This window comes from Hyla sarda, chromosome 4 (genome assembly GCF_029499605.1).
Source record: "Hyla sarda isolate aHylSar1 chromosome 4, aHylSar1.hap1, whole genome shotgun sequence".
Lineage (NCBI taxonomy): Eukaryota > Metazoa > Chordata > Amphibia > Anura > Hylidae > Hyla > Hyla sarda.
The window spans coordinates 166,187,110-166,212,448 of NC_079192.1; the positions used below are offsets into that span (position 1 = coordinate 166,187,110).

At 44.9% G+C, this 25,339-nt stretch overlaps 1 protein-coding gene across 1 annotated transcript in view; it reads left to right on the forward strand.

Moving 5' to 3' along the window:
• The first annotated feature begins 11,780 nt into the window (after positions 1-11,780).
• RBPMS2 (RNA binding protein, mRNA processing factor 2) overlaps positions 11,781-25,339 on the forward strand; it is a 28,898-nt gene continuing 15,339 nt past the window's right edge. Inside the window, exon 1 of the mRNA XM_056572620.1 lies at positions 11,781-12,689. Within this exon, the coding sequence (XP_056428595.1) occupies positions 12,639-12,689 (51 nt within the window). The 5' untranslated portion in view covers positions 11,781-12,638. The remainder of the gene's footprint in view (positions 12,690-25,339) is intronic.

Genomic DNA, 25,339 nt, shown 5'->3' on the forward strand with positions numbered 1-25,339 from the left:
AGCGCTAGGCGTAACAGTACCCCCCCCCTTAGGTCTCCCCTTCTCTTTGTCCGGTAACTGCCTCCCCTGGGATGAGGACACCGGGAAAGAATGGAGGGATTCCTCAACGGCAGGCAGTACAGCAGGAGTGGGAATGGGGAGGGAGGGCAGAGGGCGAGGCCTGGCACGGGGCAGTGTGACACCAGGACGGGGGCCATGAGGAGGCACCGAGGCTTGCCTGACTGGACTGGGAGGGGGGGAGAGGCACTTCTTATGGCAGGCAGAGTCCATAAAGACCTTAGGGAGACCGGATACAGGGGGAACCACAGGGTCACGGCAGGGAGTACTGGGAACCGGTTTAAGGCAGTCCTTGAAACAAGAGGTACCCCAGCTCTTGATCTCCCCTGTGGACCAATCCAGGGTTGGGGAATGGTGTTGAAGCCAGGGTAGTCCAAGGAGAATTTCGGAAGTGCAATTGGAGAGGACCAAAAACTCAATTTTTTCGTGATGAGGTCCGATGCACATTAGGAGGGGCTCCGTGCGGTAACGCACGGTGCAATCCAACCTGACTCCGTTGACCGCGGAAATGTAGAGTGGCTTGACGAGACGGGTCACCGGGATGCAGAATTTATTCACCAAGGACTCCCGAATAAAATTCCCAGAGGCACCAGAGTCCAGGCAGGCCACGGCTGAGAGGGAGGAGTTGGCTGAAGGAGAAATCCGCACGGGCACCGTGAGACGTGGAGAAGCCGACTTTGAATTAAGAGACGCCACACCCACGAGAGCTGGGTGCGAGCGTGCGTTTCCCAGACGTGGAGGACGGATAGGGCAATCCACCAAGAAATGTTCGGTACCGGCACAGTACAGACAAAGATTTTCTTCCCTACGGCGATTCCTCTCCTCCTGGGTCAGGCGAGACCGATCCACTTGCATGGCCTCCTCGGCGGGAGGCCTAGGCGTAGATTGCAACGGAGACTGTGGGAGAGGTGCCCAGAGATCTAAGTCTTTTTCCTGGCGGAGCTCTTGATGTCTCTCAGAAAAACGCATGTCAATGCGAGTGGCTAGATGAATGAGTTCATGCAGGTTAGCAGGAATTTCTCGTGCGGCCAGAACATCTTTAATGTTGCTGGATAGGCCTTTTTTAAAGGTCGCGCAGAGGGCCTCATTATTCCAGGATAGTTCAGAAGCAAGAGTACGGAATTGTATGGCGTACTCGCCAACGGAAGAATTACCATGGACCAGGTTCAGCAGGGCAGTCTCAGCAGAAGAGGCTCGGGCAGGTTCCTCAAAGACACTTCGAATTTCCGAGAAGAAGGAGTGTACAGAGGCAGTGACGGGGTCATCGCGGTCCCAGAGCGGTGTGGCCCATGACAGGGCTTTTCCAGACAGAAAGCTGACTACGAAAGCCACCTTAGACCTTTCAGTAGGAAACTGGTCCGACATCATCTCCAAGTGCAGGGAACATTGCGAAAGAAAGCCACGGCAAAACTTAGAGTCCCCATCAAATTTGTCCGGCAGGGACAAGCGGAGGCTAGGAGTGGCCACTCGCTGCGGAAGGGGTGCAGGAGCTGGCGGAGGAGATGGTTGCTGCTGTAGCAGAGGCAGAAGTTGCGACTGAAGTTGCTGCACCATGGTGGACACTTCCGACAGCTGGTGGGTTAGATGGGCGATCTGTCGGGATTGCTGGACGACCACCGTGGTGAGATCAGAGATAGCTGGCAGGGGAACCTCAGCGGGATCCATGGCCGGATCTACTGTCACGATGCCGGCTGGCAGGAGGTGGATCCTCTGTGCCAGAGAGGGATAGGCGTGGACCGTGCTAGTGGACCGGTTCTAAGTCACTACTGGTGTTCACCAGAGCCCGCCGCAAAGCGGGATGGTCTTGCTGCGGCGGTAGTGACCAGGTCGTATCCACTAGCAACGGCTCAACCTCTCTGACTGCTGAAGATAGGCGCGGTACAAGGGAGTAGACAGGAGCAAGGTCGGACGTAGCAGAAGGTCGGGGCAGGCAGCAAGGATCGTAGTCAATATGGCAATAGCAGGAGGTCAAGTACACAGTAAGGACAAACACAGTAAACGCTTTCTCAAGGCTCTAAGGCAACAAGATCCGGCAGGGGAGTGCAGGGGCAGTGATCAGATATAGTCTGGGAGCAGGTGGAAACCAATTAAGCTAATTGGGCCAGGCACCAATCATTGGTGGACTGGCCCTTTAAGTCTCAGGGAGCTGGCGCGCGCGCGCCCTAGAGAGCGGAGCCGCGCGCGCCAGCACATGACAGCAGGGGACCGGAACGGGTAAGTGACCTGGGATGCGATTCGCGAGCGGGCGCGTCCCGCTGTGCGAATCGCATCCCCGACGGCCATGACAGTGCAGCGCTCCCGGTCAGCGGGACCGACCGGGGCGCTGCGGAGAGAGACGCCGTAAGCGCTCCGGGGAGGAGCGGGGACCCGGAGCGCTAGGTGTAACACATACCTTGTCTCCGGGAGCAAAAATGGGGGGAGTTCTTCTTTTCTTATCGGCAAACCTTTTCATGCGGGATGAAGCCTGTAAAAGAGAATTTTGGGTTTCTTTCCATATGGTGGAAAGATCACGAGTCACTTCATCCACAGCGGGCAAACCAGAGGGCAAGGGAGTAGGGAGGGGGGGAAGAGGGTGACGGCCGTACACCACGAAAAATGGGGACTTAGCAGAAGATTCGGAGACTCTGAAGTTGTATGAGAATTCGGCCCATGGTAGAAGATCTGCCCAGTCATCCTGGCGGGAGGAAACAAAATGCCGTAAATAGTCACCCAGGACCTGGTTAATTCTTTCTACTTGCCCATTGGATTGGGGATGATAAGAAGAAGAGAAGTTTAATTTAATCTTGAGCTGTTTACAGAGGGCCCTCCAGAATTTAGACACGAATTGGACGCCTCTATCCGAGACGATATGCGTGGGCAATCCATGAAGGCGAAAAATGTGTACAAAAAATTGCTTTGCCAACTGAGGCGCTGAAGGAAGACCAGGAAGAGGAATAAAATGTGCCATCTTGGAAAATCGATCAACGACCACCCAAACAACTGTGTTGCCACGGGATGAGGGCAAGTCTGTAATAAAGTCCATACCAATCTGTGACCAAGGCTGTTCGGGAACGGGCAGAGGATGAAGGAGACCAGCAGGCTTCTGGCGAGGAGTCTTATCTCGGGCACAGACAGTACAGGCCCGCACAAAATCAACAACATCCGTCTCCAGAGTCGGCCACCAATAAAAACGAGAGATGAGTTGCAAGGATTTTTTGATGCCCGCATGGCCTGCGAGATGGGAGGAGTGTCCCCATTTGAGAATCCCGAGACGCTGGCGTGGAGAAACGAAGGTCTTCCCTGGAGGAGTTTGCCTGATGGAGGCTGGAGAAGTGGAGATCAGACAGTCCGGAGGAATGATGTGTTGCGGAGAGACTTCTACTTCAGAGGCATCAGAAGAACGAGAGAGGGCATCGGCCCTAATGTTCTTGTCAGCAGGGCGAAAATGAATTTCAAAGTTAAAACAGGCAAAGAACAACGACCACCTGGCCTGGCGAGGGTTCAGCCGTTGGGCAGACTGGAAATAGGAGAGATTCTTGTGATCAGTGTATATGATAACTGGAAATTTTGATCCCTCCAGCAGATGCCTCCATTCCTCAAGCGCCAATTTAATGGCCAGTAGTTCTCGATCCCCGATGGAGTAGTTTCTCTCCGCCGGAGAGAAGGTCCTAGAAAAAAATCCACAAGTAACAGCATGCCCGGAAGAATTTTTTTGTAGAAGGACAGCTCCAGCTCCCACTGAGGAGGCATCTACCTCCAATAAAAAGGGTTTAGATGGGTCAGGTCTGGAGAGCACGGGAGCAGAAGAAAAGGCAGACTTGAGATGTTTAAATGCGTCTTCCGCTTGGGGAGACCAGGACTTGGGATTGGCATTTTTCTTGGTTAAAGCCACGATAGGAGCCACAATAGTGGAAAAGTGTGGAATAAATTGTCTGTAATAATTGTCGAACCCCAAAAAACGTTGGATAGCACGGAGTCCGGAGGGGCGTGGCCAATCTAAGACGGCAGAGAGTTTATCTGGGTCCATTTGTAGTCCCTGGCCAGAGACCAAATATCCTAGGAAAGGAAGAGATTGACATTCAAACAGACATTTCTCCATTTTGGCATAAAGTTGATTGTCCCGAAGTCTCTGAAGAACCATGCGGACATGCTGGCGGTGTTCTTCTAAGTTGGCAGAAAAAATCAGAATATCGTCCAGATAAACCACAACACAGGAATATAAGAGATCACGAAAAATTTCATTAACAAAGTCTTGGAAGACGGCAGGGGCGTTGCACAGGCCAAAGGGCATGACCAGATACTCAAAGTGTCCATCTCTAGTGTTAAATGCAGTCTTCCATTCGTCCCCCTCCCTGATGCGGATGAGATTATAAGCCCCCCTTAAGTCCAGTTTGGTAAAGATGTGGGCACCTTGAAGGCGATCAAAGAGTTCCGAGATAAGAGGTAAGGGGTAGCGGTTTTTTACCGTGATTTTATTAAGTCCGCGGTAGTCAATGCAAGGGCGTAGGGAGCCATCTTTTTTGGACACAAAAAAAAATCCAGCTCCGGCAGGAGAGGAGGATTTGCGGATAAAGCCCTTTTTTAAATTCTCCTGGATGTACTCTGACATGGCAAGAGTCTCTGGAGCAGACAGAGGATAGATTCTGCCCCGGGGTGGAGTAGTACCCGGGAGGAGGTCAATAGGACAGTCATAAGGCCTGTGAGGGGGTAAAGTCTCAGCTTGCTTCTTGCAAAAGACGTCAGCATAGTCCATATAAGCCTTAGGAAGACCGGATACAGGGGGAACCACAGGGTCACGGCAGGGAGTACTGGGAACCGGTTTAAGACAGTCCTTGAGACAAGAAGTACCCCAGTTCTTGATTTCTCCTGTGGACCAATCAAGGGTTGGGGAATGGCGTTGAAGCCACGGTAATCCAAGAAGAATTTCAGAAGTGCAGTTGGAGAGGACCAAAAATTCAATTTTTTCGTGATGAGGTCCGATGCACATTAGGAGAGGTTCCGTGCGGTAACGCATGGTACAGTCCAATCTTTCATTGTTAACAGAATTGATGTAGAGGGGTCTGGCGAGACTGGTCACTGGGATGTTGAACCTGTTGATGAGAGAGGCCAAAATAAAATTTCCTGCAGATCCGGAATCCAGGAAGGCCACGGCAGAGAAGGAGAAGGTAGAGGAAGATATCCGCACAGGCACAGTAAGGCGTGGAGAAGCAGAGTTGACATCAAAAACTGTCTCACCTTTGTGCGGAATCAGCGGACGTCTTTCCAGGCGGGGAGGACGGATAGGACAATCCTTCAAGAAGTGTTCGGTACCGGCACAGTACAGGCACAGATTCTCCATGCGGCGTCGTGTCCTCTCTTGAGGTGTCAAGCGAGACCGGTCAACTTGCATAGCCTCCACGGCGGGAGGCACAGGAACGGATTGCAGAGGACCAGAGGAGAGAGTAGCCGGGGAGAGAAACCGCCTCGTGCGAACAAAGTCCATATCCTGGCAGAGCTCCTGACGCCTTTCGGAAAAACGCATGTCAATGCGGGTGGCCAGATGAATAAGTTCATGCAGGTTAGCAGGAATTTCTCGTGCGGCCAGCACATCTTTAATGTTGCTGGATAGGCCTTTTTTAAAGGTCGCGCAGAGGGCCTCATTATTCCAGGATAATTCGGAGGCAAGAGTACGGAATCGGATGGCGTACTCGCCAACAGAAGAATTACCCTGGACCAGGTTCAGCAGAAGAGGCTCGGGCAGGTTCCTCAAAGACACTTCGAATCTCCGTGAAGAAGGAGTGTACAGAGGCAGTGACAGGGTCATTGCGGTCCCAGAGCGGTGTGGCCCATGACAGAGCTTTCCCAGACAGAAGGCTGACTACGAAAGCCACCTTAGACCTTTCAGTAGGAAACTGGTCCGACATCATCTCCAAGTGCAGGGAACATTGTGAAAGAAAGCCACGGCAAAACTTAGAGTCCCCATCAAATTTATCCGGCAAGGATAATCGTAGGCTGGAGGCGGCCACTCGCTGCGGAGGAGGTGCAGGAGCTGGCGGAGGAGATTGTTGCTGGATTTGTGGTAATAGCTGCTGTAGCATCACGGTCAGTTGAGACAGCTGGTGGCCTTGTTGCGCTATCTGTTGCGACTGCTGGGCGACCACCGTGGTGAGGTCGGCGACAACTGGCAGTGGGACTTCAGCGGGATCCATGGCCGGATCTACTGTCACGATTCGGCTGGCTGGAGGTGGATCCTCTGTGCCAGAGAGGGATTGGCGTGGACCGTGCTGGTGGACCGGTTCTAAGTTGCTACTGGTATTCACCAGAGCCCGCCGCAAAGCGGGATGGTCTTGCAGCGGCGGTAGCAACCAGGTCGTATCCACCAGCAACGGCTCAACCTCTCTGACTGCTGAAGATAGGCGCGGTACAAGGGAGTAGACAAGAGCAAGGTCGGACGTAGCAGAAGGTCAGGGCAGGCAGCAAGGATCGTAGTCAGGGGCAACGGCAGGAGGTCTGGAACACAGGCTAGGAACACACAAGGAAACGCTTTCACTGGCACAATGGCAACAAGATCCGGCGAGGGAGTGCAGGGGAAGTGAGGTATAAATAGGGAGTGCACAGGTGAACACATTAATTAAGCCAGCTGCGCCAATCAGTGGCGCAGTGGCCCTTTAAATTGCAGAGACCCGGCGCGCGCGCGCCCTAAGGAGCGGGGCCGCGCGCGCCGGGACAAGACCGACGGAGAGCGAGTCAGGTACGGGAGCCGGGATGCGTATCGTGAGCGGGCGCCTCCCGCATCGCGAATCGCATCCCGGCTGAGAGGGGTATTGCAGCGCACCCGGTCAGCAGGTCTGACCGGGGCGCTGCAAATGCGAGGATGTTGCGAGCGCTCCGGGGAGGAGCGGGGACCCGGAGCGCTCGGCGAAACAGCTCAGAGGAGTAGGAGCGCCATTGGGCTTTTGGAGAGAGAATAGACATGTGCAATTCGTTTCGGAACGAATACTAAACTTAACGAATTTTCCCGTTTTCTGGTGATCGTTACGAAAAAAAAAATCTAATATTTCCGAAAAAGAATACGAATACGAATATACAGTTAACGAATGCATTCGTTAAATAATGTATAACGAATAATGCATGTTAACGAATAACGAATGCATTCGTTATCAGTAAACCGAATGTAAAGAATGAATTAGATTTTTTTCATTGGATTTACCTGAGGAAAACTTGCCTTCCTACACAGAGAAAACTGCAAAAAAAGGTGAAAACAACAAGAATCCTAAGGTAACACCTGCTATTTATTACAAAGGACTAATGTGCATTTCGTTTAGCAACGAATGCTACATTTAACGAATTTTACAGATATAACGAAAGATCCGAATTAACGAATGCATTCGATGTTATTAACGAATGCATCCGAAAATAAAAAAATGTTAGCCTATGCATCCCAAAACCGAATATAACGAATTAACAGCATTCCGAATATTCACAGAACCGAAAATTTTTGAAAACTAAAACGAACGAAACGAAAAGAAACAAAATTTTTGGTTCTGCACATGTCTAAGAGAGAATGTGTCTGGAATTGAAGGCTATGTGTGTTTACAAAGCGCCCATGGTGCCAGAACAGTGGACCCCCACCCCCACATGTGACCCCATTTTGGAAACTACACCCCTCAAGAAATGTAACAAGGGGTGCAATGAGCATTACACCCCACTGATGTCTGACAGATTTTTTGAACAGCAGTCCATGAAAACGAAAAATTAAATTTTTTATTTGCACAGCCCACTGTTCCAAAAGAAGTCTGTCTTCTTTCTCACTGCACCCCTTATTATATTCCGTGATGGGTGTAGTTTCCAAAATGGGGTCACATGTGGGGGTCCACTGTTCTGGCACCATGGGGGCTTTGTTTCATTTTCATGAAAAAAATCTAATTTTTCATTTTCACATCCAACTTTAGCGGAAATTTGTCAAACCCCTGTTAAGGCTCACTGTACCCCTTGTTACGTTCCTTGATGGGTGTTGTTTCCCAAATAGGATGCCATGTGGGGCTTTTTTTTTTGCTGTTCTGGCACCATAGGGGCTTCCTAAATGCAACATGGCCCCCAAAAACCATTTCAGCAAAATTTGCTTTCCAAAAACCAAATGTGACTCCTTCTCTTCTGAGCATTGTAGATTGCCCGCAGTGCACTTGACATCCACACATGGGGTATTTACATACTCAGAAGAGTTGGGGGTACAAATTTTGGTGGACTTTTCTCCTATTACCCCTTGTAAAAATGTGTTTTTTTTTTTGCTGTTCTGGCACCATAGGGGCTTCCTAAATGTGATATGCCCCCCAAAAATCATTTCAGAAAAACTAACTCTACAAAAGCCCATTGTCGCTCCTTCCCTTCTGAGCCCTCTACTGCCCCCCCCCCCCCCCCCCCAGAACACTTGACATACACATCTGAGGTATTTCCTTACTCGAGAGAAATTGGGTTACAAATTTTGGGGGTCTTTTTCTCCTTTTACCCCTTGTAAAAATTCAAAAACTAGGTCTACAAGAACATGCGAGTGTAAAAAACGAAGATTTTGAATTTTCTCCTTCACATTGCTACTATTCCTGTGAAACACCTAAAGGGTTAACACACTTACTGAATGTCATTTTGAATACTTTGAGGGGTGCAGTTTTTATAATGGGGTCATTTGTGGGGTATTTCTAATATTAAGGCCCTTCAAATCCACTTCAAAACTGAACTGGTTCCTGAAAAATTAAGATTTAGAAAATTTTGTGGAAAATTGGAAAATTGCTGCTGAACTTTGAAGCCCTCTGATGTCTTCCAAAAGTAACAACATGTCAACTTTATGATGCAAACATAAAGTAGACATATTGTATATGTGAATCAATATGTAATTTATTAGGGATGTCCATTTTCCTTATAAGCAGAGGGGGGATTTATCAAAGCTGTCTATTTCCCGCATTAATATAGAGCAACCTACAGAGCGTATGGCCGGTCTATTGTGCGCCTAATTTATCAAAAGTCGCACGGTTCTTTTTATATTCTGCGCACGGAGTTTGGGATCTACGGTTTAGACTGTATTTAAACCTGCTCCAGCATGGTCGGACATTTCAGTGTACTTTCGCCCGATGCAAATTTTAACCAAAAAGTCGCTATTGATAAATTCAGCACCAATACATTTTTCTGTCTAAAATAGTCTAGAATGCATCATGGACTAAAAATCCTCTAAAACAAAAGTCGCGAAAAAGTTGAACATATTTAGACTGCGACTTTCTGTGCGACAATTTTAGATGGGAAAAAACTGTCTAAATCCTTTGATAAATGTCCCCCAGAGAGTTTCAAAGTAAAAAATTTTTACATTTTCAAATTTTTCATAACATTTTCAAATTTTTCACCAAATAATGATGCAGGTATCGACGAACATTTACCACAAACATAAAGTAGAATATGTCACGAAAAAAACTGTCTCGAAATCAGAATGAAAAGCATCCCAAAGTTATTAATGCTTAAAGTGACAGTGGTCAGATGTGGAAAAAATGCTCGGATCCTAAGGTGAAAATGGGCTGGGTCCTTAAGGGCTTAAAGGGCCTCTAAAAAAATGATCCGATTGGTTGCTATTGGCAAATGGTCAACTTTCCTTCTGCACAGATTTTGATAAATCTCCCCCAGTATGAACAGAGCCTTACACATACAAAGATAAATCCTCCCCATAGTGTTTTATATCACAGCTGACATCTGGCCTCAATGGCCCAGACAAGAATGTGTTTGCATTGTCCATAACAACCAGCTCAGCTTTCATTTCTCAAATTGCTCTTGTAAAATGAAAGCTGGGCTGTGATTGGCTACTATGGGAATGTCAGTCACATTCTTGTCTCATGCAGGTATCCATGACGTTTTTTTTTTGTGTGCCATTTTTTTCTGCAAAACTCTGTGTGAACATAATGTATGGGTACATTCACACTGCAGAATACCCACGGAACTCCGCGAATGGTATTCCGCGCAGTGAACATTACCATCAGTGTGAATAGGTTTCCGCGAGACCCTTTCACTTTCAGGAATTTCAGCAGCGGACGATTCCGACGCTGAAATTATTCTGCACAGAGAATGAACATGTTCATTCTTTGTGCGGAATTCCCCGAGCTCTGAATAGCCGTCACGGTCCTGCCGCCAAAGTATTTTCGGCGGCCGCCGCCAGACAGAATTCTGCAGTGTGAATGTACCCTAAGGCTAGGTTCACACTATGGAATTTCCACCTGCACTTCCGCTTTGAAAATGCAGGCAGAAATTCTGCTTATTAAAATGTATAATATAGTGATTTGGTTTTCCGTTCACAAATTCACACTTCGGGTATGTTCACACTGCGGAAACTCCGCTCGCACCAGTACTTCGGCGGTAGGACCTCGGGGCACTGCGCCATCACCATTGACGGCTATGCAGTACTCGCGGAATTCCGCACAAAGAATGAACATGTTTCTTCTTTGCGTGGAACAATTTCAGTGGTGGAATTGTCCGCCGCTGAAATACTGCAGTGTGAACGGGCCTCGCGGGAGACCCATTCACACTGATGGTACTGTTCACTGCGCGGAATTCTACTTGCGAAATTCCATGGGATTTCTGCAGTGTGAATGTACCCTTCGGAATTTTTGAAGTGGAATTTGTGAACGGAAAATCCGCTTTAAGGGTACGTTCCCACACGGCGTATTTGCTGCTGCATATTTTATTTTCCCTGTTGAAGTCAATGGGTAGGAAAATACGCAGCACCAAATACGCAGCAAATACGCAGCAAAATACGCCACGTGGGAATGCACCCTTAAATTTCCAACTGAAAAATGGTGTTGTTCATTCGTCAGGCAGAAATACTCGCGTAACACATTGCAGTCTATTGGGGACTGCAATGTCTGCGCGGTCGTAGCGTCGACTGATTCAGTCAGCTGTCCGCACTTGGAATTCCGCAGTATGAACCTAGCCTTAGGGTGCATTCACACCACGTTTTTGCAATACAGTTCCCGTATCAGGTTTTTGATGAAAAACGGATCTCTCAAAATCTGACTAAACTGTATCAAAACGTGTGTACAAATTTCAACCCTTATACAGTTAAAAACCATATACGGTTTGAAAAATGATGTCCGATTGCATCAGTTTTTTAAGAAAAAAAGTATAAGTTTTTAACTTTTCACTCCATTTTGAATAAAGTTTCACTTGTTTGATTGAAATTCCAAGAAAAAAACTGTGCAAAGTCAAAAAACATATGGTGAAAATGGGAACCGTATGCACATACGGTTGTTTATGGTTCCCATTGGCTACCATGTTAAAAAAAAAACATATACAGTTTAATACAGTTTTTCACCCGGACCAAAAACGGTGGTAGACTACGGTTTTTGGTACGGGAAAAAAAACCTGACAACACCGTACCGGATGCAAAACGGACATAACCTGGTGCATCTTTTGGCATACGGCATTCAATGGAGAGTCAATGCATATGGTTTTCAATACGGTTCCATACGGTTTTCACATTGAAAACGTACACGGGAACTGTATTGCAATAACATGGTGTGAATGCACCCTTAGAGTCATTCATTTCCAGTGAGGTCATGAGGCAGTGCCTTGCACAGCTTCACTCACAGCAGCTCGCCATGACTGACTGACTTCCCCAGTGACATCACCTCAGGACTGACTGACTTCCCCAGTGACATCACCTCAGGACTGACTGAATTCCACAGTGACATCACCTCAGGACTGACTTCCCCAGTGACATCACCTCAGGACTGACTTCCCCAGTGACATCACCTCAGGACTGACTTCCCCAGTGACATCACCTCAGGACTGACTGACTTCCCCAGTGACATCACCTCAGGACTGACTGACTTCCCCAGTGACATCACCTCAGGACTGACTGACTTCCCCAGTGACATCACCTCAGGACTTAGCCCGTTAGGGCTCCTTTATTTCTTCATACATATGGCCAAGTCCTGAGGTGATTTTTTTGGGGGAAGTCAGTCAGTCCGTCCCTCTGGAGCTGCGTTGGTCCCGTTTTTCACCACTGACATCTCTACAGCGCGAGTTTATCAAACTTTTCTTAAAGTTTTTCCTTTCTTTGTTTTCGCGAGAAAAAAAAAAAAAGAGAGAGAGAGAGAGAGAGGCCCAGCGTTTGGTCATGAGGACAGGATTCGCTGTTTGTTCTCCCATGATAGTGAGGGAGGAGGACAAGCAGCTGATCCCACTCGTAGCATCACCCGGCACAGCCTCCCTCCCAGCCTCTCCTCCTAATTGATGAGCCTCCATGCCTGTCCTGCGCCTCACTCCCCCTCCTTAATTAAGCTTTCTCTTCAGGAAGGGGTGGTATAAAGAGCAGTCCTCCCTCCACAACTCTCCTGCACTCTCCCACCTAAGCACTCACAGATACACCTCTCCCACTGCCTACATAGCGCATCACCAGCACCGGGCACCCACACACCACATCAAACTTCTACTTCCCGGGAGTTGGGCACAAGCTCTTCCAACTTTAGGCTCCAGTCACCACAAGTTCTGCAGCACAGGGGAAAGCAGGGGCACAATCTCTAGTGTAACAGGGGAACCCACCATTTGCAGCCGTGGACTCTGCCGAGGAATCAGCTGTTGGTCTATACACCATGAGTACTCTAAAGCCTGACACTGAACACAACAACAACATAGAAGAAGAGGTGAGTACTAAGCTGGCGGCTGCTTCATTCTACCTTCCCATTCTTTAAGTTGTTTGGTTCTCCCATTGTAAAATCTTTAATGCTCTTTCTGCCTTTCAAGTTCACTTTAAGGTCTCTTTGAAGACTTTCTCCTTTGACTTTTAGTAATATCATCTTGTAATTTTGTACCGTGTGTGTGTGTGTGTGTGTGTGTGTATATATATATATATATATATATATATATATATATATATATATATATATATATATATATATATATATATATATATATATATATATATATATATATATATATATATATTATAAATTAGTGTGTGCCTATTTTATCTTGGTTACAGCTAAAAATGAATTATGCTTTTGTATACATCAGTGTTTCCCAACCAGGGTGCCTCCAGCATTTTGCAAAACTACAACTCCCAGCATGCTTGGACAGCCGAAGGCTGTCCAGGCATGCTGGGAGATGTAGTTTTGCAAAATGCTGGAGGCACCCTGGTTGGGAAACACTGGTGTACTGTGATGGGTTAGGTTAGTGCTGTGGCAGTGTAAAGACTGGGAACTTCACTTTTTTGTAGCTTAGTGCTCTGTAAACCAGTGTGCCTCCAGCTGTTGCAGAACTACTACTCCTCAGAATGCTGGGAGTTGTAACTTTGCAACAGCTGGAGGCACCCTGGTTGGGAAGCACTGGTGTGCTGTGGCAGTGTAAAGACTGCTGGGAACTTGATCACTTTTTGTAGCTTAGCGCTCTGTAAACCGGTGTACCTCCAGCTGTTGAAAAACTACAACATCTCAGAATGCTGGAAGTTGTAGTTTTGCAACAGCTGAAGGCCCACTGGTTGGGGAAACACTGGTGTAAACTGTGCTCCACCGCTTGCTAGTTTTACCTAATGTCACTGGTAAATATTTTGCGTTGTCCTTCTCACCAGGCCGGTTCCTATCCTGTCACTAGTGAAGTAAACCATACCTCTAGATGACCTCCTTGTATGTGTTACTGGAGTTTAGTTGTCTGATGAAAAAGTGGATATTGATGGTGCCAGCTAAACTTGTACTGAAATGTTGAAGTGTTTACACTTTCTTGTCTTTTAAACATTAAATATTATGAAAAGGAGGATGTGTACTTTTTTTTTTTGTTACATTCCTGCACTTCTGTAATGGCTTCTATCAACTGAAGACGCTTGCTCATACAGAAGTATGCGTTATATAAATATGGGGCTATTCTAAGGCTTTAATGTAAAGTTGAAATGCACAGACAACATCTTCCATTATGATGTATATTTGGACTTGACTGTTGTATAGGTTTGGTGAGACAAAGGTCTACTTAATGATACACACCTTGCACATCTTGGCTATATTGGCAAAAGCAACTGGCCTTGCACCCACAATGGCGTTCAAATATCATTTTGGTTCTATTTTGAGGTATCTTTGTTGGTACGATTAGTCACGTGGAAAGTCCAAGCTCTGAATACTGTCTGTAGCCAGCATTCTGCATCTTAACCTGCCTAAGAATTGCATGTACGAATCGGAGGTTCCATTAGGAGTCTAACCGGTTACATCAAAAATCCATGGCAAAGCAGCACAGCCACACAAGTGTGCATGTTGGCCATCTAAGGCGTTGTTTCTCAAGCGCGGTCCTCAAGTACCCCCAACAGGTCATGTTTTCAGGATTTCTTTAGTCTTTCACAGGTGATATAACTGTGGTGATTGATTCACTGACTATAATATCACCTGTGAAAGACTAAGGAAATCCTGAAAACATGACCTGCTGGGGGTACTTGAGGACCGTGCTTGGGGAAACACTGGTCCAAGGCATCAGGCAGCTCTATTTTGCACCTGCGAAAGGATGTACATGTGAACATAGCCTTATGGACCATGAAGTCGATCTTGCCATGTGCTCTTCAGACAATGTGTCTTGCTGCTTTGATTCGGCGCTTAAAGGGGTTATCCAGCATTAGTCTTTCCAAATGTGAACCACACTTGTCTTCAACGTGTGTGTGTGTGGGGTATTAAACACTTAGCTACGTTGGCTTCAGTGGAATGGAACTGCAGTACCACACACAACCTGAGGACAAGAGTGGTAGGATTTTTGTTTGGGAAGAAAACACCATGTCTTCCTAATCCCGGATGAGGCCTGTCCCTTTTTTTTTTTTTTTTTTTTTTTTTCCATTTCTGTAATATTAAAATATACACTGTTTGCAGAATCCCAAAAATGGCAGAATGCTGCACTTTTGGATTCTGCTAAATTAAAAAGTACAGATAGCTGTGTAATGTGTGCCAATAAACGGTATACATTTATGCATTACAAAATGGTCTGCAGTAGTATGTTCATCATAACAAGAAAATGCAGGGTAAGTGGGGCCTAAGACCGCTCCTTTGTCCAGTTCTTAACTAGATGTACCTTCTGTTAAACCCAAATATTCCCTTGAAACCCAGATGTAGTGAATTATCATTGGTCGTATATGTGGGAATAATCCGTCTGTTCTTGCAGTGTCTTGTGCAGCTATTGGGATAACTTTTGGGGAGTGTGTGATCTTTCCTGTGACTGGTAGCTTTCTTGGACTCATGTAGCATGGCTGGTTCCATTGTGATCTAGCCCAGTGTTTCCCAACCAGGGTGCCTCCAGATGTTGCAAAACTACAACTCCCAGCATGCTGGGAGTTGTAGTTTTGCAACGTCTGGAGGCACCCTGATTGGGAAACACTGATCTAGCCGTAGTACTCAGTTTAACTATAAAGGCTCTGTAACTATACAGACATTGGTTATGTTTAGAGATGAGCGAACTTACAGTAAATTCGATTTGTCACGAACTTCTCGGCTCGGCAGTTGATGACTTATCCTGCATAAATTAGTTCAGCTTTCAGGTGCTCCCGTGGGCTGGAAAAGGTGGATAAAGTCCTAGGAGACTCTTTCCTAGGAATGTATCCACCTTTTCCAGCCCACGGGAGCACCTGAAAGCTGAACTAATTTATGCAGGAAAAGTCATCAACTGCCGAGAAGTTTGTGACAAATCGAATTTACTGTAAGTTCGCTCATCTCTAGTTATGTTCATCAGGTCTTAAAGACCAACAGCAATTGTGCACTTCAGTTTGACCAATTGATGTGGGAAGTAAAAATTTGTAGTGTCAAATAACCAGGTAGTATTGTCTTAGGGTAACAGTTGCTTCAAGATGCAAAGTCTTTTCATTGTTTATGTCAAGTGTTCAGCCATTATAAACAATCCTGACACATGCACATAGTCATACTGCACTTAGATATGATGATTGAGCTATTGACATCAAAATAGAGGCCCTGAACTTTCTGTTGGGAATGGAAACAAATGTATGTTCAATGGTAACATTTATTACAGAATGTCATTTGAGTTGTGTAGCCCTAACTGCACTCATCCCAAATTTTTCTGTAAAAGGGAGTTTTGTCAATGTGGGTGAATCTTCTCCTTTTTAACTTCCATTGACTGTTTGAAGGGAGCTCTACAGTGGGGTGTTTTATTTATTAATTTTTCAATTTTTTTATTGAAAGACGGCTCTGTATCTAAAAGTTCAAATTTTTTTTGCTTCCTCTTTAACTACTCCTACAGTTCTTTGAATCTTATGAGTGCGAATGAATATTTTTAATTTTCTTTAACTCTTTTAACACTTTTACTACCCTCATAAATTTTAAAGAGGGAAGTTAGTGATTCGATATCATCTGGAACTTCTCGGCTCAGCGTTTGCTGACTTTATCCTGCGTAAATGAGTTCAGCTTTCAGGTGTTCCGGTGGGCTGGAGACTCTCTCCTAGGACTGTATCCACCTCTTCCAGCCCACCAGAGCACCTGAAAGCTGAACTAGTATATGCAGGCTAAAGACAGCAACTGCTGAGCTGCAAGGTTCGTGACGAATCGAATCACTAACTTCACTCATCTCTACTCAAATCCTATCGGCTATAGAAAAATATTGCACAACATAGTTTCACATTTCCTTAGAATAGTTAAGTGAAATGGAAAGCATTTCTTCTGTGCTTGGATGTAGTGTAATCTTAATAGGTTCCAGATTGGTATACCAATGTCGTATCTGGTCCCTCACATACTGTACTAAGGTACAAAAGGTATGTGGATATTAATGATTTTAGCTTGTGTCCCTTCCCTCCTAGCTTACAGCAAACTAGAATTTTTCAAATTCAAATCAACATTTTTCATACTGTTTACGCTCCCCCCCCCCCTCCCCATAAAAACAGGTCAAATTCTGCATTGCAAAACCACATAATTTGTGGAACACTACTGCTGTGTGTGAACCCAGCCTAAGTGTTAAGTTTTTTTTCTTGGAAATTTAAATGTATTTTAGGCATGTTTACATGTACAAATTTGCCTGAAATACCATACAAGTCTATAGGACTTCTGGCAAATCCATACCCTGATCACAGTAGTCTCCTCCTGCTATGATGTAAACCGCATGTGGAGTAACATCATTTCCCAGTCTTAAATCTGTCTGTGGTCTTAACTGGATTGTTAGTGGGCTGACATAGTTCTGTATCTTGCAGTTATACTCAGTTTGATCATTATTTGTAAACTTTTTGGGAACTAGCTTTGTACCTAAAACTTCCTTGTGACTAGTTCCAAATGTGGTTTACAACACACAAAATATGAAAAGTCTGAACAATGAACTACATAGCTTGGGATGTGTTTAAAAAGAGGGGTGGGAAAAAAAAACTATGAACAATCAGCATATGCTCTGATATGAGCATGTTGGGTTGTCTGATTCCCATTCTGCTGGCCTGCCAACATACACTGCAAAATTTGCTTTGTATAAAGTGGGTAAACTTAGACCTTGTTCACACAGCAACATTTCTGCATGGATTTATAGCCAATACACTTCAATGGGATCCCGCTGTCCCATTCACTTAGCAGAATTTCCGCTGCAGAAAGTCCAAAGTGAAATGGCTATAAACTCACGCAGAATTATGTGCAGAAATTCTGCCAGGTGAGCATAACCTTAGCAAACTTGCTTTAACCCCTTAAGGACCAGAGCATTTTTTTGCAATTCTGACCAGTCACTTTAACCCCTTAAGGACTCAGCCCATTTTGGCCTTAAGGACTCAGACAATTAAATTTTTACGTTTTCATTTTTTCCTCCTCGCCTTCTAAAAATCATAACTCTATTATATTTTCATCCACAGACTAGTATGAGGGCTTGTTTTTTGCGCGACCAGTTGTCCTTTGTAATGACGACACTCATTATATCATAAAATGTATGGCACAACCAAAAAACACTATTTTTGTGGGGAAATTAAAATGAAAAACGCAATTTTGCTAATTTTGAAAGGTTTCGTTTTCACGCCGTACAATTTATGGTAAAAATGACGTGTGTTCTTTATTCTGAGGGTCAGTACGATTAAAATGATACCCATAATTACATACTTTTATATTATTGTTGCGCTTAAAAAAAAAAAAATCACAAACTTTTTAACCAATTTAGTACTTTTATAATCCCTTTATTTTGATGACCTCTAACTTTTTTATTTTTCCGTATAAGCGGCAGTATGGGGGCTCATTTTTTGCGCCATGATCTGTACTTATTTTTGATACCACATTTGCATATGAAAAACTTTTTTAATTTTTTATAATTTTTTTTTTTAAATAAAATGTATTACAAAAGTAGGAATTTTGGACTTTTTTTTTTCTCGTTCACGCCGTTCACCGTACGGGATCATTAACATTTTATTTTAATAGTTTGGACATTTACGCACGCGGCGATACCAAATGTCTATAAAAAAAAATTTTACGCTTTTTGGGGGTAAAATAGGAAAAAAAAGGACGTTTTACTTATTGGGGGAGGGGATTTTTCACTTTTTTTTTTACTTTTACTTTGACATTTTTTTACATTTTTTTTTTTTTTTACACTTGAATAGTCCCCATAGGGGACTATTCATAGCAATACCATGATTGCTAATACTGATCTGTTCTATGTATAGGACATAATACTGATCTGTTCTATCGGTCATCTTCTGCTCGATCTCAGACCAGAGCAGGAGACGCCGGGAGCCGGACGGAGGCAGGAGAGGGGACCTCCGTGCGGCGTTATGAATGATCGGATCCCCGCAGCAGCGCTGCGAGCGATCCGATCATTCATTCAAATCGCGATCTGTATTGATCCCGGCACCTGAGGGGTTAATGGCGGACGCCCACGAGATCGCGGGTGTCGGCCATTGCCGGCGGGTCCCTGGCTGCGATCAGCAGCCAGGATCAGCCGCGCATGACACGGGCATCGCTCCGATGCCCACGGTTATGCATAGGACGTAAATGTACGTCCTGGTGCGTTAAGTACCACCTCACCAGGACGTGCATTTACGTCCTGCGTCCTTAAGGGGTTAAGCATTAATAACACTGGGATGCTTTTACTTTTCATTCTGATTCCGAGATTTTTTTTTGACATTTTACTTTAAGTGGTAAATTTTTGTCCATACTTGCGTCACTACTTGGGGGGAATCAAATTTGATCAAATAAAATTTAGCATTTTCCTAACTTTGAAGCTCTATGCTTGTTAGGTAAATAGACATTCCAAATAAATGATATATTTCACAAATACAATGTCTTATGTTTGTATCAAAGTTGACATGTTTTTACACTCGGAAGGCCTCAAAGTTCAGCAGCAATTTTCCAATTTTCTAAATTGGAATTTTTCAGGGACCAGTTCAGTTTTGAAGTGGACTTGAAGGGCCTTCATATTAGAAATGCCCCACAAATGACCCCATTATAATAAATTGCATCCCTCCAAAGTAGTTAAAATTACATTCAGTAAGTGTTAACCCTTTAGGTGTTTCACAGGAATAGGAGAATTCAAAATCTTCTTCTATTTTTACTCTCATGTTCTTGTAGACAGTTTTTGAATTCTTACAAGGGGTAATATGAGAAAAAAGCCTCCTAAAATTTGTAACCCAATTTCTCTCGTAAGTGTTTGGCAGGTGCAGTAGAGGGCTCAGCAGGGAAGGAGCATCAATGGGATTTTGGAGTGAATTTTGCTGAAATGGTTTTTTGGGGCATGTCACATTTAGGAAGCCCCTATGGTGCCAAAACAGCAGAACCCCCCCCCCCACAACATACCATTTGGGAAACTGCACCCCTCAAAGCACATAACAAGGGGTCCCGTGAGCCTTAACACCCCACAGGTGTTTGACAACTTTTCGTTAAAGTCTGATGTGTAAATGAAATTTTCACTAAAATGATGGTTTTCCCCAAATTTTACATTTTTACAAGGGGTAATGGGAGAAAATGACCCTGAAAACTTATAACCCCATTTCTTGAGTATGGAAATGCCCCATTTGTGGATGTCAAGTGCTCTGCTGGTGCACTACAATGCTCAGAAGAGCACCATTGAGCTTTTGGACAGAATTTATTTGGAATGAAAGTCAATGGCCATGTGCATTAACGAAGTCCCTTGTGGTGCCAGAACAGTGGACACTCCCATTTTGGAACCCCCCCCCACAGAATTTAATAAGGGGTGCAGTGAGTATTTGCACCCCACTAGTGTTTGACAGATCTTTGGAACAGTGGGCTGTGCAAATGAGAAATTACTAGACGAGCGAACTTACAGTAAATTCGATTCGTCACGAACTTCTCGGCTCGGCAGTTGATGCCCTTTCCTGCATAAATTAGTTCAGCTTTCCGGTGGGCTGGAAAAGGTGGATACAGTCCGAAGAGACTCTTTCCTAGGACTGTATCCACCTTTTCCAGAGCACCGGAAAGCTGAACTAATTTATGCAGGAAAAGACAGCAACCGCCGAGCCGAAAAGTTTGTGAGGAATCATTTACTGTAAGTTCGCTAATCTCTAGAAATTACACTCTTGATTTTCATGGACCACTGTACCCCTTATTACATTACATGAGGGGTGTAGTTTCTAAAATGGGGTAACATGTGGGGGTCAATTGTTGAGGCACTATGGGGGCTTTTTAATTCCATGGTCTTCAATTCCAGACACATTTTCTCTTCAAAAGCCCAATGCCACTCCTTCTCTTCTCAGCATTGTAGTTTGCCCGCAGAGCACTTTACATCCACATATGGGGTATGTTCTTACTCAGAAGAAATGGGGTTACTAATTTTGGGGGGGCTTTTTGCCTATTTCCCTTGTGAAAATGAAAAATTTAGGGTAACTCCTGCATTTTAGTGAATTTTTCATTTTCCCATCCAACTTTAATGAAAATTCTTCTAACACCTGTGGAGTGTTAAGGCTCACTATACCCCTTATGTTCCGTGAGGGGTGTAATTTCCAAAATGGGGTCACGTTTTTTTTTTTTTTTTTGTCAGAACCGCTGTAAAATCGGCCACCCCCTGTGCAAATCACCAATTTAGGCCTCAAATGTACATAGTGCGCTCTCACTCCTGAGCCTTGTGCATCCGCAGAGTGTTTAATGCCCACATATGGGGTATTTTTGTACTCAGGAGAAATTGCGTTACACATTTATTTTACTGCTTGTGAAAATAACGTGTGGGGCAACACCAGCCTGTTAATGTAAAAGTTTATTAGTGGGTAAATACCCCATATGTGGCCCTAAACTGTTTACTTGAAATACGACAGGGCTCCAAAGTGAGGGCGCAATGCGCATTTGAGGACTAAATTAGGGATTACATAGGGGTATTCTACGCCAGTGATTTCCAAACAGGGTGCATACAGCTGTTGCTAAACTCCCATCATGCCTGGACAGTCGGTGGCTGTCCAGAAATGCTGGGAGTTGTTTTGCAACAGCTGGAGGCTCCATTTTGGAAACGCTATCATACAATACGTTCATTTTTATTGGTGGGGGGAGGGGGACAGTGTAAGGGGGTGTATATGTAGTGTTTTGCCCTATTTTTTTTTTTGATGTGGTTTTTTAGGGTACATTCACACAGCAGAGGTTTAATGTGAGTTTCCCGCTAGGAGCTTGCGCTGTGGTGAAAGATTTGCCACAGCTCAAACTTGAAGCCGGAAACTCTCTGTAAACCTGCCCGTGTGTACCCTCTACATTCACATGGGGGGGGGGGGGGGGGGCAAACCTCCAGCTGTTTCAAAGCTACAACTCCCAGCATGTAATGGCAGACCATGCATGCTGGGAGTTGTACTTTTGCTACAGCTGGAGGCACACTGGTTGGAAAACCTTCAGTTAGGTTCTGTTAACTCAGTATTTTCCAATACTTTGATCGCCAAAGGACATGCTGGGAGATGCACAACAACTCCCAGCATGCCAAGACAGTGGTTTGCTGTTTGGGCATGCTGGGATTTGTAGTTTTGCAACATCTGGAGGGCTACAGTTTAGAGACCAGAATCGCCACTGACATAGAGAGGGGGTTGTCGTCTCAGGACTACTTGGGCATTTGCATGGGGTGCCTGCTGATCAGCAGTCACCCTGGTCCGGTCCCCACCTAGCACATGGCGGGGACAAATTCTCACGGGCGTACAGATACGCCCTTGGTCCTTAAGTACCAGGGCGCACCTGTAAGCCTGTGGTTAAAGGGGCTCACCCTAAATACTTAGTAGCTGATAGATGCAGGTCCTAGAGCTTCATCTCAACTGAAGGCTGCTTCAGTCTTGTGGCAATTGGAAACAGGAGCAGGCTGCCCTACGCATTTTGCGTAACCCACGAATTGTTAATGAGCTATGTAGACAATGTTAAACAGGAATTAGAAGCTGCTCAGTTCTTTATGGCTTTCCAGCTACCACAAGCAATACTGGCTTATACAAGTAGAACCTTAAACTATTATGCTATTCTAAGATAATGGTCACTGAGAAATGGAACATGTGTGAAGCTGGTTCTTGGTAGAAAATTAAACATGACTTATCCCACCATCACAGTGCAAGTAATATATTTTACTTGATGATGGGCAGCTTTACACTGTGCACTGCCTTATAAGCCTTAGAAGTACTGTGTTCTTGTGTTAACTGCATCATAACATTCCATTGGACTTCAGTCAGCCTCTGCTGTAGTTTGATGTACATGTAATGTGGCTCACTGCCACTAAACATCAGGCATTTGGTTTTTGGGGGGGGGGGGGGGGGAGGAAACTCCAATGGGTACCATGAAACAAAGCACCTAGATCTGATCTTTGACTTATTGGGCCAGTACCTGTAGAGAATAAAATATCTCAGCAACTACTCTGCCTTGTCTGCTGTAAGATGTGAAGATCATGAAGCAATACACCCTCTGACCAGCTAAAAATGAAACTTATCAGCAAGAGGAAAACTATTATCGGCCAGTTTCACACAGGTATTATGGGCATCTGTAATGGCAGAAAAGTCAGCCACTGGTTTAATGACCCAGTCTTGTAGAATCATAGGGATCTATTCTGCTGTCAGTACAAGTGACCTGAAGTCAGGCTGGGACTTGTGGCTGCAGTACAGATGCAGAGCCTCTGTAGCAAAACTGGTAATCTGCAGGATTTTGTAAAGACTGTTTAAGGTTCACACAATATCCTGCTGAAGAAAAAAAATGTCTATCCTGCCTGTGTGGTACTCCAATCTAGGTTTTAGCATGCCCCTAAATTACAATTTTTTTTTTTTTTTTTTTTCTAACTTAAATAGGCAATTCCAAGATTAAAATGTCTCATTTTTACAGGATAGGTGGTAAATATTTGATAAGTAAGGTTCCAACTGCAGAGACCCTTACTGATCAGGAGTTCTCTGTCAAAATAGAGCAGTTAAGCATTTAGCCCTATTCATTCAAAGGAACCCCTGTTGTATTGATCAACTGGTTTGACCACTGGCACCACCACAGCCATACTTAAAACCTAACCACAGGATGGGTGAGAAGTGTGAAGGGTGTTATCTGTGCTTAGTAAATGGTCACTGTCCTTAAAACAAATTTTTGCTATTGCACTCCATTATGGTAGGTAAAACATCTTTGTAATGTAATTTGTTTAAAAAATGTTTAATTTTTTTTTGTTTTAAAAGCTGCTAACTTATCCAGAGCACATTCTCTCTTTTTTTTCTGCAGACAAGGAAAAACTATTTGTGCCGGAAACATCTGGCATGGGATTTGGCCGTGCCCATGGCATGGCAGAGCCCTGATCTAATATTGATGGCCTAACTCCTAGTTAACGTCCTGTAGTAGCACCACAGCCTCTTCAGCTCGTTGGTTGCAGTGCCAGGATCCCTTCCCACAGAATAGTAAAAGAACAAGCAATATTTAAAAGCCCAGATACCTACTTCACACCTGGTTTTACACTAGTTTAGGGCTTTCAAAACACAGCATCCTCAAAGTATAGTCCAAGGTATATAAAAAAAAATCTGCATAAAGTTGAAGTCCAATTACCCTGTTTCACTCAAGATTTTTTTGCTTTTTTTTGAATGGGGAAAACTTTGGATATGCAATATTAAAACTATTTCCTATACATATACCTGTCTATGATGGAACATAAGTTCAACAGAGACCAATTTCCCTTTGTCCAGAACTGTCTTCAACTTTCACAATTTGTCTAGTTGAGTGGTAATAAGTAAATTATTCACTTGGGGTCATCACAAACAGATGTAAGTGTAGAATGTCTTATTTGACAATAATACAATAGTTTGCTGTAGATCTGGTCACCCTAAGAAGATCTTGTAGATTAAATGGGTACTATTTTTTTTTATTTAAACTGGTGAGAGTTAAACAGATTTGTAAATCACTTCTACTGTATTTATCATCACAAACATGCACTTTTAAAAGTTCAAGGCAAAAACCCTGCCTGCATGTTATATGCCGATAAATCTTCTGGTCACTGATTTTAAAGTGGCCGCAGCGGCTGCTTGTTAAGGATTAGCAGCCTGGCCGCAGCCACTTTAAGTGACCAGCGGCGGCTCCTGCAGGTTCAGACTTTTCCCTGCTCTTTTTATTTTTCTTGCCCCCCTTCTCCCCCTGCATTTAAATTTTTTTTTTTTTTTTTTTTTTTTTTTTTTGTCTTAATCTTCCTTACTTAGCAGTGCTCCAGCAGGCCTGTTCAGGTGGTGGGTCCTGCAGGCTGCACGGTCAGTGAAGCAGGAGTGATGTCCTCTGCCGGCTCCACTGCACAGCATCAGGGACGTCATTCATCATTCTCTGCAGCTGCCTGCATCATTCCCTGCAACTTGTTTAACTTCAGCAGCCCGCCGCGGCCACCTTAGAATAGTGACCAGCAGCTGCATTGAATGAAAAGTGACATCCCTGATGCTGTGCAGTGGAGCTGGCAGAGGATGTCATTCTCCTGCTTCACTGACCGCGCAGCCCGCAAGACCAGCCACCTGACCAGGCCTGCCGGAGCATGGCTAGGTAAGGAACATTAAGAGAAGAGAAAATTTAAAAGCAGGGGGGTGTGAGGGTGGGGGAATCATGAGATGGGGGGGGGGGGGGGAAATGATGGGTAAGGGATGTAAATGTGGCACAGGGGCTGATAAAAGGGAGGAATGATGTGGCATTGGGGGGACACCAAACTGAGGTTCAGGGGAAATCAAAGATGGGGATGATATGGCATTTAGTCTGTCATTTATCTCACGTGTGTGTTTTTTATTTTCCCTGTTAAAAGGGGGTGCATGTTATACTCTGATGAATACAGTATTTAAAAATAAGTACTGGAAGGATTCAGATTAGATCAGCTGCTGTATGCTCCTGAGGAAGTTGTGTAGTTTTCTGACACCACTGTCCAGAGCAGGAGAGGTTTACTGTGGGGATTTGCTCCTACTCTGGACAGTTCCTGACATGGA